The sequence below is a fragment of the Aedes albopictus genome, chromosome 3 (genome assembly GCF_035046485.1).
Source record: "Aedes albopictus strain Foshan chromosome 3, AalbF5, whole genome shotgun sequence".
NCBI classification, from domain to species: Eukaryota; Metazoa; Arthropoda; class Insecta; order Diptera; family Culicidae; genus Aedes; species Aedes albopictus.
In genome coordinates this window covers 374,162,177-374,176,839 of record NC_085138.1, presented here as the reverse complement: position 1 = coordinate 374,176,839, position 14,663 = coordinate 374,162,177, and the positions used below count along the sequence as shown (strand labels likewise).

Here is a 14,663-nt window from a genome sequence, read left to right as displayed (position 1 = left end):
CAGAACTTCCGCAAGTAAAGGCCTGAATCTACTAGCGGAATTAATCAATTGCTTTTACATTACTTATACGGTGTAACATCATACAGATTTATGGATCACGGTTCTATAGAGAAGTTATTTTCAAAGATTTTCTAGTTAATCCAAGATCTTTCGCGAGTTAAGGCCTTAAGATCAATAAGCATTATCAATGGACTTCTGTTGCATTACTGATGCGGTACAACATCCTACAGGTCCATGGAAGACAGTTCTGTAGAGTCTTGATTTCCAAGAATGCTTTATGTCTTCCAAGTACTGTTGCGGCTCATGGAAGTTCTTGGAGTACCTAGAAGATGTTTGGCAATTATTTCTCAACAGAACTATGCTCCCTGGACCTTTAGGACGCTATACTGTATCAGTAATGTGACAACAAACCATTGATAACGCTTGTAGATCTTCAGGTCTAAACTCGCGGAAGTTCTTGGGAACTTGTATTGATTGCGCTTATAAATCTTAGGTCTTTACTCATGGAAGTTCTTGGAGGACCTAGAACATCTGTGGAAATTATTTCTATACAGAAAAATGGTTCATGGACCTGTAGCATGTTACAACGTATAAGAAATGTAACAACAATCCATTGATTACGTTTGTAGATCTTAAGGCCTTTACTCGCGTAAGTTCTTGGAGCTCCTAGATCATCTTTGGAATTTTTTTCTCTACAGAACTATGCTCCCTGGACCTGTAGGACGCTACACTGTAACAGTAATGTGGCAACACACCATTGATAACGTTTGTAGATCTTAAGGCCTTTACTCGCGGAGGTTCTTGGAGGTCCTAGATTATCTTTGGAAATTATTTCTCTACAGAACTACACACTAAGATTCTGATTTTCCAGCTCAGTAAAATTTTCGCTGAGTTCTGTAATTTTTTTATCTTTTTACTGAGTTTTCAACAGCAGATTTAACTCGGTACACTCGGTAATCAATATTTACCGTTCATCAGTAACGATATTTACCGTTCATCTGTAATTTTTGACAGTTCATTTGCAGAACTCGTTAACTTATTTACAGAGTATTCAGCAAAAGGGATAACCGAGCGTACCGAGTTGAATCTGCTGTTGAGAACTCAGTAAAAAGATGTGGAAAGTACCGAGCTGGTCTTAGTGTGTAGGCTCCCTGGACCTGTAGGACGCTAAAATGTATTAGTATTGTGACAACAAACCATTAATAACGCTTGTAGATATTCAGGTCTTTACTCATGGAAGTTCTTGGAGGACCTAGAACATCTGTGGAAATTATTTTTATACAGAAAAATGGTTCATGGACCTGTAGCATGTTACAACGTATTAGAAATGTAACAACAATCCATTGATTACGCTTGTAGATCTTAAGGCCTTCACTCGCGGAAGTTCTTCGAGGTCTTAGATCATCTGTGGAAATTATTTCTCTACAGAACTATGCTCCCTGGACCTGTTGGACGCTACACTATATCAGTAATGTGGCAACAAACCATTGATAACGTTTGTAGATCTTCTGGCCTTTACTCGCGGAAGTTCTTGGAGGTCCTAGATCATCTGTGGAAATTATTTCTCTACACAACTATGCTCCCTGGACCTGTAGGACGCTACACTGTATCAGTAATGTGACAACAAACCATTGACAAAGCTTGTAGATCTTCAGGTCTTTACTCGTGGAAGTTCTTGGAGGACCTAGAACATCTATGACAATTAGTTCCTTACCGAAAAATTGTTCTTGGACCTGTAGCATGTAACAACGTATTAGAAATGTAACAACAATTCATTGAGTACGCTTGTAGATCTTAAGGCCTTAACTCGCGGAAGTTCATGGAGATCTAGCATATCTTTAGAAATGAATACTCTTCAGTACAATGCTCATTGGACCTCTGGGATGTTACAACGCATGTAGCAAGAAACCATTGGCTATGTTTGTAGATCTTCTGGCCTTTACTCGCGGAAGTTCTTGGAGATCAAAATTGGAGGTCATGTTTGAAAATGATTTATTTACAGAACAATGCTCCGTAGACCTGTAGGATGTAGAACAGTATCAGTGATGTAACAACAATCAATCGTAGATATCAAAGCCTTTACTCGCGAAAGTTCCTGGGTGTCCTGGAACATCTTTCTCTACACCACCTAGCTCCGTGGACCTGTAGAGTGTTGACAGTCTCCTTGATCCTTCGTTTCGTCCGTCTAGACAGTCCTTATCACCCCAAAATATCCTCTGCTCCCCATAGCCCATCCCTTGTCCCCTTCCCCACTAACCCCTAGATTCAACCCTTACTACTACCCTCCCTTTTCTTATTACTCTCTAAAACAAACCTCGGATATCTGAAGGTGAGGACATTTCAAATATTTTCAGATTTCCCTCAGTTTTTTTTACACGGATTACCGAATCAGCACGGTTTTTTTACACGGTTTCGCGAATTAACACGGTATTTTTTTACACGGATTCGCGAATTAACACGGTTTTTTACACGGTTTTTTTTACACGGGACGTATCCCCCGTGTAAAAAAGACCTTTGTGTACTACCTACTTAAAATCCTGACATAATTAATGTGAGCCCACAAATTTGCTTCCGCATCGGGCCCCCAAATTCCTTGCTACGCCACTGTAGCCCATCTTCTTAACCGTTTTGATTTATAGCGAACACTTGTTTTGCAGTGGTTTCCCAAAGCTTATTCGGAAATACATGTGACAGTTCTTCCAGAAATAGGGTAGAAATCTACTAAGTCATAAGCGCCAATTTTCGTCATGTAAGACGGGAAATAGCCTATAACAACAGATATTCTAACATACCTTTTTCGCCGGTTATAACATCTTTTTAAGCTCGATTTGGGTAATTTCTCAACATTTGTCATTGAGCTTTTGTGCGTAAAAAAGTTTTGTTCCGAACAGCTGAATCCAACTAGGTAGGTGGGAAGCTAACTTGTTTGCATCTCATTTATTCTGGCCACCCCAATCCAATAGGCGATCGTAATCGAACCCTCCCGAGAGCTGGCCGAGCAGACGTTCAATCAGATTCAGAAGTTCAAAAAATACCTCAAAGATCCAGAGGTTCGCGAATTGCTGCTAATCGGCGGAGTCAACATTAAGGATCAAATGGAAGTGCTGCAGCGAGGTGTGGACATTATTGTAGGAACTCCCGGCCGTTTGGAGGATTTGATCGGCAATGGCTATGTACTGCTGAGCGGTTGCCGGTTCTTCGTTCTGGACGAAGCTGACGGACTGCTCAAGCAGGGTTATACGGAGCTGATTGAACGCTTACACAAGCAGATTCCAAAAATTACGGCCGATGGTCGTCGACTGCAGATGGTCGTCTGCAGTGCTACCCTGCATTCGTTCGAAGTAAAGAAATTGGCCGAAAAGCTGATGCATTTCCCGACCTGGGTCGATCTGAAGGGTGAGGATGCTGTTCCGGAAACGGTTCACCACGTGGTCTGCATGGTCGATCCCCAGAAGGATAACAGCTGGCAGTCGCTCCGTTCGCACATTCAAACCGACGGGGTACACGCTCGAGATAACGTCCGTCCCGGATCCAACACGGCCGAAACCCTGTCCGAGGCGATCAAAATGCTCAAGGGCGAGTACACGTTGAATGCCATCAACGAGCACAACATGGACCGGGCAATCATCTTCTGCCGCACCAAGCTGGATTGTGACAACTTGGAACGCTATTTGAGGCAGGTCGGGGGCAACAAGTACTCCTGCGTTTGTCTGCACGGGGACCGAAAGCCACAGGAGCGCAAGGCGAACTTGGAAAAGTTCAAGAACAAACAGGTCAAGTTCTTGATCTGCACGGATGTGGCTGCCCGTGGGTTGGATGTTACTGGTAAGCTATCGTTTGTAAATATGATTTTTAGTGGAGCTACGTCGGAACATATGTTCGTTCGTAACCATCGCTAGAACGCAGAATAAGGCTGAGAAAGCCGCTTTGTTCAAAAATAACCGGAATTTAAATATTTTCGTTACTTTTGTATTGAACAGTAACAGTAGTATGTGTTTGTGATTCGAGCAAGTCGAGGACCTAAAAACAGGATCGATCGATCTAACTATCCTCCTTTTTCCAACAGGTCTCCCTTTCATCATCAACGTTACTCTACCGGACGAGAAAAGCAACTACGTGCACCGCATCGGTCGCGTTGGTCGTGCCGAACGTATGGGTTTGGCAATCTCGCTGGTATCGACCGTACCGGAGAAAGTCTGGTACCATGGGCAGTGGTGTGCCTCGCGGGGCAAGAACTGCTGGAACACCAACCTCACCGACGTGAAGGGGTGCTGTATGTGGTACGACGAGAAAATGTACCTAGCGGAAATCGAAGACCACCTGAACGTGACCATCCAGCAAATCGACAAAAACCTGAAGGTTCCGATGAACGACTTCGACGGTAAGGTGGTTTACGGTGAGAAACGATTGAACACCGGCACCGGGTACAAGGATCACGTGGAACAGCTGACGCCGGTAGTGAAGGAGCTGGCCAAGCTGGAACGCGAAGCGCAAAATCTTTTCCTCAAGCGGATGATGGTACAGTAAGGGTGATTAAGGTAAGGTAATCTTTCTATGCTATCTGCTATTTCTGATTTATCATAATATATGACAAGTAACATAATCTAAGCCGAACGGCCTCATCAATGATAGAAATGTGAGAAATCCGGCATTGATTTCCTGTTAGCATTGCATTACCAGGGAGTTTGATTTTAGTCCTGAGCACCCATAGTGATGCCGAGTGTAGAATTAGCATTTAAGTTAAAATACACATTAAAAAAAATTAAAAAAAAAACCATAGTGGTGCAGAGAGGGCCGAATTGAAGGATCTCCATCCTAGGTGATTGCCCGCCATCGCATCGCCTTGACCTGTGGCCAGGTCAAATTTCTGTTAATTTCCTTCATTTCCTTGTTGATGCTGCGCCGCCATGAGCCTCTGCGTATGCCTCTGCTGCGATTTCCTGCTGGTTTCCAATCTAACTGTACATATAATATACATAATACATAATAAAAACAGCTTGTTTCACTCACGCAAGGCCATTAACAATAAAATCAGCATCAAACTGCGATTTCCGGCCGAAATAATTTACACTAAAAAAAATTATTACTAAATGTGAAAATTGTGAAATGTTTGAATTGTCATAACTTTTTTGTGTTTTAGTTTATCATCACAAAATTTTTATGGTAGATTGCTAATACAATGGACCGTCTTCCCTTAAAAAATTACGTTGGTAAAAAGATAGGGTTTTGAGATATTTGAGTTTTTGTGACAAAAATGATATTTTTTAATGTTAAAAAAGATTGTTTTTCACAGTGTATATTTTCTTAGGAATCACCATTTAGTTATCTAACTTTGCTGAACAATTAAATCAGCATCAAACTGCGATTTTTGACCGAAATAATTTACACAGAAAAAAAAATTTACCAAATGTGAAAATTGTGAAATGTTTGAAATGTTATAACTTTTTTGTTTATTAGTTTACCATCACCAAATTTTTATGGTAGATTGCTCATACAATGGACCGTCTTCCCTTAAAAAAATACGTTGGTAAAAAGATAGGGTTATTTGATAGGATATTTGAGTTTTTGTGACAAAAATGATATTTTTTAATGTTAAAAAAGATTTTTTTTTTCACAGTGTATATTTTCTTAGGAATCACCATTTAGTTATCTAACTTTGCTGAAAAATTCATAGCAATCGAACGAACCATTTTGGCTGTGTAGATTTTTGAATATTTTTGAACCATTTTCACATACACCCTTTTGAAAAGTTAGTCGTGATTCAAAATAAAAATCTGATATCGAAAAATGGCGATTTAGATGAAACTGAAAAACTGTGCAAAGTTTCAGTTCAATAGAAAATCAGGATTTTAAAAATTTTCTTAATTTTGATGCTGTTGCTTGGAATCGCTCAGATGGTTAGAAGGAAAAAGATGACCGACTCTTATTTTTCTCATACATTCCTCCGGAGACACACTATGCATGCTACATTACCGCCATCTGTTGAGTGAGAAGCGCAAAAAACATCCTTTATGACTAGATTCAAGTTAGAGTGTACCATTTTGACGCAATTAAAACACGCGAAATCCGCGTAGCACAAAATTGCGTCGAGTAAATCTGATTCAACTTTTTGCCTTTCTCGTACACTAAGTGTACTGGAAAGGCTATATGTTCGCTCCAAGAATGACTTTTTGATAGAAGGCCCGGAGGGTCGAGTCACATATACCAATCAACTCAGCTCGACGAATTGAGGTGATGTCTGTGTGTGTGTATGTGTGTGTATGTATGTGTGTATGTGTACAAAAAAACTCACATCACTTTTTGGCAGTAAACCTCAACCGATTTTAATGACCGACGGTTCATTCGACGCGGGATCTGGTCCCATTGTTTTTTATTGAAAATGGTTCGGATCGGTCCAGCCGTTCCGGAGTTATGGCCATTTAGGTGTTCCGGACCAGTACCCTTGGAAGGGGTCATACATAAAAATGTAAGAAACACATACATGCGACACATCAAACTGCGGCATTTTCGATTACCTGATAAACAGTTAGCAAGAAAACAGTCTCAGACCATATCTGAACCGTTAGTGTTCCGGAACCGGTTCCGGATGTCCCGCTGGAAGTGGCTAAATATAAAAATAATCCAAAAATATGCATGCGACACATCAAATCGCGGCAATTTTGATAACCTGATAAACAGTTAGCAAGAAAACAGTCTCAGACCATATCTGGACCAGTAGTGTTCCGGAACCGGTTCTGCATGTCTCACCGGGAGTGGCCAGATATAAAAGTGAATCAAATATATGCATGCGATACATCAAATTGCGACAATTTCGATAACCTGATGAACAGTTAGCAATAAAACAGTCTCAGACCATATCTGAACCGGTTCCGGATGCCCCGCCGGAAGTGGTCAAATATAAAAGTGAACCAAAACCATGCATGCGACATATCAAAGCGCGTTTTTTTGATAACCTAATGAAAGCTGGCAAGAAAATAGTATCAAATCATATCTGAACCGGTAGTGCTTCGGAACCAATTCCGGGTGTCCCGTTGGAAGTGGCCGTATATATAAGTGAACAAAACTTATGCATGCGGCACATCAAATCACGGCTTTTCCGACAACTTGATGACCGCTTATCAAGGAAGTAGACTAAGACACATTAGTGACTGCCAGTAGTGCCGAAAATAGATCCGGGTTTCCCTTCAAAAGAGGCTAAACATAAAATTGAACCAAACCCATGCATGCGACACAGCGCGGCTTTTTTGATAACCTAATAAACGTAAGCAAACAAATAGGCTCAGACTATTTTAGAGACTATCGGTAGTGATCCGCAACCGGTTCCGGGCCGGAAGTGAAACCAAACCCATGCATGCGATACCTAAAATCACGGCTTTTTAGATAACATGGTGAACAGTTGCAAGAAAATAGACGCAAACCATATCAGTGTGTTACGGAACGAATTCCGGGTGTCCCGCCAGAAATGGTCAAATGTAAAAGAGAACCAATACATGCGACTTACCAATGACTTATTCAGTAACATGATAAATGGTTAGCCAGTAAATAATCTCAGACCATATTTTGGAGAACCGGTAGTGTTCCAAAACTGGTGACGAGACGAGTAACCCGCCGGAAGTGGTAAAACATTGAAGGGAACCAAACCATAGCTGTGTTTTTGAAAATCTGATGAACGGTCAACAAGAAAATAGTCTCAGGCCACATCTAAAACTAGTTCTTAATTATTTCGGAATCGGTTGCGAGTATTCCATCGAAAGTAATTAAATATAAGTGGACCAAAGTCATGCATGCGACACATAAAATCGCAACTTTTTAAAAAAATTGCCGAACAGTTAGCAAGAAAATAGCATCAGATCACATTAGCATTCAGCTTTTTAGGTAACCCGATGAACAGTTGACAAGAACATAGTCTCAGACCATATTTAAGACAACCGAAAGCGATTCCAGATGTCCCACCAGAAGTGGTCAAACGTAAAATTGAACAAAACCCATGCAAGCTGCACATCAAATAGCGGAATTATAAAAGTGAACGAAATAAACGCCTAAGCGATAAATCAAATCGTAGCTTTTTTGACAGCCTGTAAACGTTGGGTAAGATTATAAGTGAAGCAATGTGCAAAGTTTTCATATACGCAAGAGAACAAAATTGTGACCAAAGCGATCTCATCAAAAATTATTATTTGATAGCATCAACACCGATTAAAGTATTTTCAATCTTCAATCTCCTTTTGCTTCTAAAATTAATGCTTATTACGATTGAAACTTGAATGTAAAATTTTCATTTTCTGCATTTTTTTCGTAAGGAGGTCAAATTTTACATGAATTGTATTACCAATGATAATAATATATAGCCTAAAGTGTGCTGAAAAAAACTTTTTCGAAAATCATAAAGTGATCTGTGATTGTGAATAAAGTTAACCTTCTTCATGCATTAGCTGTTGCTCACCCGCTGCCGTAGTGCATGGAATAGGGTCATAATTACCCCAATGCACGACTAGGGTTAAGGTGGTCAAGCAGTCAACTGAGAGGTCTGATATTGTTTAGCTCTGTTTTGCTGTTAAACATAACATCGGATTATGTACCATCAATAAGTTTCCCAAATTGATGATGGCTATATTAAAAATGTTGCTTTTCTATTGTTCGTGCACTGCAGTTGAAAATTGGAATTTTTGACAGGCGAAAATCGATTTTTCTCCCAAACTGTGCGTCGGACGAACGTCGGGCAAAGTGCGTTGGATAGAGGGCCAGATCCGCTGCCCAGCGCACTACGTCCGATGTTAGGTTTCACGTATGGATATGAAGAAAACTCGATTGTCACGTGTGGGTTAACTTCGAGTTTCAACCGCGACGACAATATATGAAGTGTTCTCAGGATTCAGGAACATTTTGGCTAACGTCGACGGAAAGAACATGAGTACATATTCGACGAGAAAGGCACTATCACCACTGAGTGGATCAATCTGGTTTTTTTTGTAAATATTTTGCTTATAAAATATTGTTTAAATGTACCGAAATTATATGGCACGATTCAGTATTGCTTTTTTCACTGTAAATTTTCCTTGCTTCGCTGAGCAACATGACGTTTCCTTCCAGCGAAGGCTTACGCGATACAGGAAATCGCTGAATTTCACACTAACACAACAGAAAATCTGTCAACAATATCTCAATACACATGTATTTTCAACGAAAAGCTCTATTTGCGTGACAACAATCCACTCCTATGACTAACGGGCGACCGCCGTCAAATATCAGGATTGCCAACTGCCCGGCGACTGCAGTCAGCTCTCTTTGTCGCCGAATCTGGCGCTGGGTCTTCGGCGCGGAAACCCAAAGGTGGGAATAAAATTTTGGGGTTTGCGCGCAATAATTTGAATAATATGTAATTTCCCATGATTTTCGAATCTACATTGGAATCATCACATGTATGGTTGCATCTGTTTTTTATTCCAATATATTTTTAAGAGAATCCAGTCACGAAGATAAACTACAGTGCCAGGCATCTGAAAGCTTCGACATCTGCAATCATAAGCGCTAACTTGAGACGTAGTTGGGAGGAAAAGCTCTCCAAAATTGAATCAAATTATTTTTTTTTAGCTAAATGCACTAATTTTCACGTGAATATGCCTAAATTAAATGAACTGCATAGATAATTTCCGAATTTCATTTATTTTGAGAGGCCTTGCACCTCCTCCAACTACGTCACAAGTTGCCGCGTATGTATGCAATTCTTAATGTAGCATCTTGATTTACACAAAAAGTAATCACATTACTTATGAATTGAAATTAAATTATTTGTGCAAACATATTCGTGTTGTCGAACACAAGCTAAACATTGGTTCACCCATCACTGAATCGATTGGTTGAATTGAAAATCTATTAGTGATTACAATAATAACCTTGCGCGTGACTGTGTGAAATGTGTGAAAAATGATTAGCGTGAATTTGCCTCTGCGTTTGTTTTGAGATTTTTCCGAAAATTCATTAAGAGTGTATTAGTTGAACGCTGGCTCACCAGAGCGGCGCTATTCGTGTCGCCTGTTAGGGGCGGGAGTCGTTCATCTTTTTCCTTCTAACCATCTTTGCTGAATGGCCGTCATGATAGTATCACCAAAAGCACTAATATTGCCTTTCCTCTCCTTTTATGTATCACAACTTTAACAATGCAATGTATTGAGCATTGATTTCGGGCAAAGCATCGCAACATGAAGCCAGGACATGATGATGATGATGATGATGGTTTCCATTCATTGTAGCACGGTACTAAGCCCGATAGCAGTGGGCTGTCCATCCAATGTGATTTGATCAAGCAAAACATTATAATTATACAACCAAGATCATACAATTATATATAGTGCAAGCACTTCACATTGGAGGATGCCCCAATGAATGTGAAAAAGAAGAAGCTGTCATTCTCCACATAAAAGTTATAATAAGAAGTTGGCATCTCCACTCTTCCCAACCATTATGTTTCGACTGACAGCTCTTATTTCCCTCCACTCCCAAAAATAGTTGTTTTATACCAAATGTTTTATGAAATCAAAAAAGTATCATATCATATTTTTCCCTCATAACTTACCTATTTTTCTCGTTCATTCTTGCTAACATTGTTTATTCTGTAAAATAATTGTTTCTTTACCTTATTGATCAGAACCTATTTTTTTGTTTTTTTTTTATGTTAATTTATTTGGAGCAGGGAAAAGCCCCTGGGAGTGTAGCTTTTTTTTGTTAATAATCCACTTCTCCCAAAGGCATAAAACCTGCTCTTCTTTTCAAAAATGATTATACAACTTCTACTCCCTTTTTTTACAAAATATATCGTTGTTTGACCCGTACATTTATCTCTATTTTTTTTATGACATCTTTTTCCAGTGTTTATATCTTTTTCCTCCTTGATTCTCATCGTCCGTCGATACACCTTCCGAAATTTCACTTTCTTCATTGTTATATATTTCTTCCGCTTTTTGTTTTAATTTCTCTTTTTCCATCGCAACTTCTTCCCATTCATCATTATCAATACTATCATATCTAATTAGGTCGTGCTCAAGAGATTTTCTCCACGTCAAACTTGGTCTACCTTCTTTTCTTTTGTTTAAATTTAGATTATATGCTAATTTCAAAGGATGTCCCTCTCCTCTTCTTTTGATATGTCCGAAGTAATTTATCCTTCCAACTCTCACTCTTCTATTTATTGTTTTTCCATTAAGTAACTTTCTTGCATTAAATTTCAAGGCAGAATCTTTCTTACAATTATTAAAAATATTTCTCAAGATTACTTTTTCAAATTAGCCATCGAAATTCTACTTTTTTTAGTCAATACCGCAACCTTAGTCCCGTATAACAAAGCCAGCGATAAAACTGTTATGTAAATCAGTTTCCCTAGCTCCCAAGATGGATGGAATCGTTTACAGAATTCTACTATTAATCTTGATGTTCTTAGAACATTGACTGATCTTAACCTGTTTGTTAGCTTTCTGTTCAATGTGGCAGTCATACTAACACCTAAATATTTGATATACTCACATGTTTTATACATTTTACCGTTCAACATTATTTCCTTTGGTTGCAACTCCTTATTATTAGGATACCTGATTAAAATTTGACTTTTATCATGATTTATTTGAAGACCTACTTTATCCAATTCTATTTCTAACACCTTCAATATGTCTTCCAACTCCTTCAAATTACTTGCAATGATCAAAATGTCATCGGCAAAAGCTAATATTATTGGAATTTTTAAGATATCAATATCTATAAGCTTCAATTCCGGAATCTGTTGTGCTACCTTTCTTAATACGTCTTGTATTAGAAAATTGAACAGCTGTGGAGATAATGGACAACCCTGTTTTATTCCTTTCCCTCTTTTGTATTCCCTAGAATACTGATTTTGCCATAATACTTTGGTAACTTCATCCTTCACACATAATAACACTCTATCTATTAATATGGTACATTCAAGTTCATCAAAACTTCCCTTATATTTTGTATATTAACGGTATCAAATGCCTTTTTAATATCTAAGGCTAACACTACTAAGTCTTCTCCAGCATTCCAATATTCTTCCATAAGACGCCTAGCTATGAATATGTGATCATCAGTAGATCTACTTCTTGTGAATGCAGCTTGATGCAATCCTGGCTCTCCCGCAAATTTATTTAACTGATTTGCTATCCATTTTGCATATATTTTGTACGCTACATTACAAAGGGATATCCTACGAAAGTCATTTGCATCCGAAGCACTTGCTTTTTTAGGAATTGGAATCTACGGTTTTTGCCGTTCAAAGTAGATCAAATGTTTGGGGCTCCGCAGTGCCTCAAACGGGAAGCTCTTGGATTTCTGGCGGGATGGAGTCTCGCAAGACCTGGGGTACCAGAAATCCTCCGTTGATCCGGCTCGAAGGACCAAAATGTTGAGGCGCCGCAGTGCCTCAAGCGGGGAGCTCTAGGATTCCTGGCGGGACGGAGTCTCGCAAGACCTGGGGTACCAGAAATCCTCCGTTGATCCGGTTCGAAGGACCAAATGTTGAGGCGCCGCAGTGCCTCAAGCGGGTAGCGTTGGACTCCTTCGGTATTCCGAGCGGGAAAATGTCTCGCAAGACCTCGGGATGCCACGGAACACAGGAATCCTCCGTTGATCCGGTTCGAAGGACCAAAATGTTTGGGGCTCCGCAGTGCCTCAAACGGGGAATTTCTTTCCGCAGAAAGAAAAACACACGGAAAGTACTTCTACACTAAAGCACTTTATTCCTTCGAACCTTGCGTTGTCGAAGCCACGCAAACGCTTTTACAATTCTACTTCGCGTTGTTGAAGCCACGCGAACGCTTGTACACTTCGATTACACTTCTCACTACTTGACCGTTAGCCGGGTCAAATGATACTATTTTATCGTACGCAGTTGACGCGCTCCTTATATAGCTCCCCAGAAGGCATCCAGAATGTTCCACAATATTCCCGGATAAAACATTCTAGAACCTTCCGTCGATCTGGCTGCACTGCTCGAAGAAGGTCACTCACGGTCACTCACGAGCGGCCTGCACATGTTCGACCAACTGGGTGTCGCCGCGATGACGCGCGCTCGCTCACAGCTGTCATCATCAATCATCATCGTCGGTGGTGAGTGGTCCCGCACTGGGATCGTTGTCGCCGCCGTGTTTACTTTTGTGGGAGCTCGAGTGACGCTGTTCGATCTCGTAGGGGAAAGTGGGGCACATTTTCCACCGGAGCGTCCGATGGGCGCGAACAGTGTCGTCTTTTTCCAATCATTAGGCATAACATTTTCTATATATATTCTCCTCATTATTTCTACTAACTCTACTACACTATCTTCATCTGCATGTTTAAGATACTCTATAAAAATTCTATCCGAACCTGGAGTTTTGCCGTTACATGAAGTATTAATAATAAATTTTATTTCATCCAAGGTTGGAGGATTTGGCAAAGGTATAAAGTCATGCTGATCACAAAACTCTATCGCTGGTCCTTGTCCTTCTTCTAACAATTTATCCCATACTCGTGTACTTATCATTGCCGATTTTTTGTTTTTTTTCCTTCACATATTGCTTCAGATAAGAATATGTTTTCCTGATTCTCATACCTACATCAAAATCATTCAAGTTCCTGAAAAATGACATTATTTCCTTTTCCTTATGATTTTTTATAGCTATGGCTAGTTCTTGTTTTCTTTTTCCTAGCTTATATCTGAAGTTCTGCATATCGGGATGCTTTTTGACAACCTTCATGGCTATTCTTAGTTTATCAAATGCTCTTCGTCTTTTGGGAGTGCTAGGTATTTTTGATACTCTTAATATACTTGACGCTGCCGATTTCAATTTTAAAGCTAGATTGCAATCTTTGATCAATAGATTGTCCCTCATTAATCGGATTTGATTTATTTCTAAGCTTTTCCTGAAATTTTTTCCTTGTCCCTGGATTTTTTAGTAGTTCTACACAAATTTTCGTAGGCTCCTTAACTTTGGCAAATTTTTCATTTCTTTCGCTAAAAATTATACCTATTTGAAGCATCTTATGATCTGTTTTCACTTGAGTCCAAAATCCTTTAATGAACCTAATTTTATAACTATTGAACTGTGGTGCCAAAACATGGTCAATCTGACTTTGTTTGTCTTTACATTTCCAAGTTATCTTAACATTTCTACCTATCTTGGATGACATATTCCTGAGCTTTGATGTATGTAGAAATAATTTCAACATATCTCCGTTTGCATTTGATACATCATGTCCTAACTCTTTTCCTATATATTTTTCATCTTCTTTACTCAAATCTTTCAATCCTAATTGTGCATTAAAATCTCCAAGCACGATCAAATTTTTAAAATATCTCTGATTAGATACTAAACTTTGTAAATTTGAAAGAAACGTATTCTGTTTTACATTAGAAGCATGCACATTAATAAGAATCAATCTATTACCGCGCACTGATAACTTGCACCACATCATGTTGTTTTTAAATATTTTAATTTGCTGGACTTGTATTCCTATACCTTTTCGTATCAATAATGCCAAACCCCTAGTTTTGTTTGTATTGTTGTTTTTAATAATCCAATTGTAATTTGTTGTGCTTGCTTCAACACCCAATGTGTTTACCTCTTGAAGAACAGCTATATCTATATCGTATGCTTCCAGAGTACCATCTATTTCTTTTCTTT

General features: G+C 39.3%; 1 protein-coding gene across 2 annotated transcripts in view; it reads left to right on the top strand.

Annotated features, from left to right (window-relative positions):
- Window positions 1–4,608, top strand: part of LOC109397121 (ATP-dependent RNA helicase Ddx1) — a 42,656-nt gene extending 38,048 nt beyond the window's left edge. Inside the window, exons 3-4 of one of the 2 annotated variants that reach the window (XM_029875071.2) lie at window positions 2,964–3,825; window positions 4,067–4,608. In XM_029875071.2, the coding sequence (XP_029730931.2) occupies window positions 2,964–3,825; window positions 4,067–4,527 (1,323 nt within the window). In that variant the 3' untranslated portion in view covers window positions 4,528–4,608. The remainder of the gene's footprint in view (window positions 1–2,963; window positions 3,826–4,066) is intronic. The other variant, XM_062855663.1, reaches the window with a different exon arrangement.
- The last annotated feature ends 10,055 nt before the right edge of the window (window positions 4,609–14,663 follow it).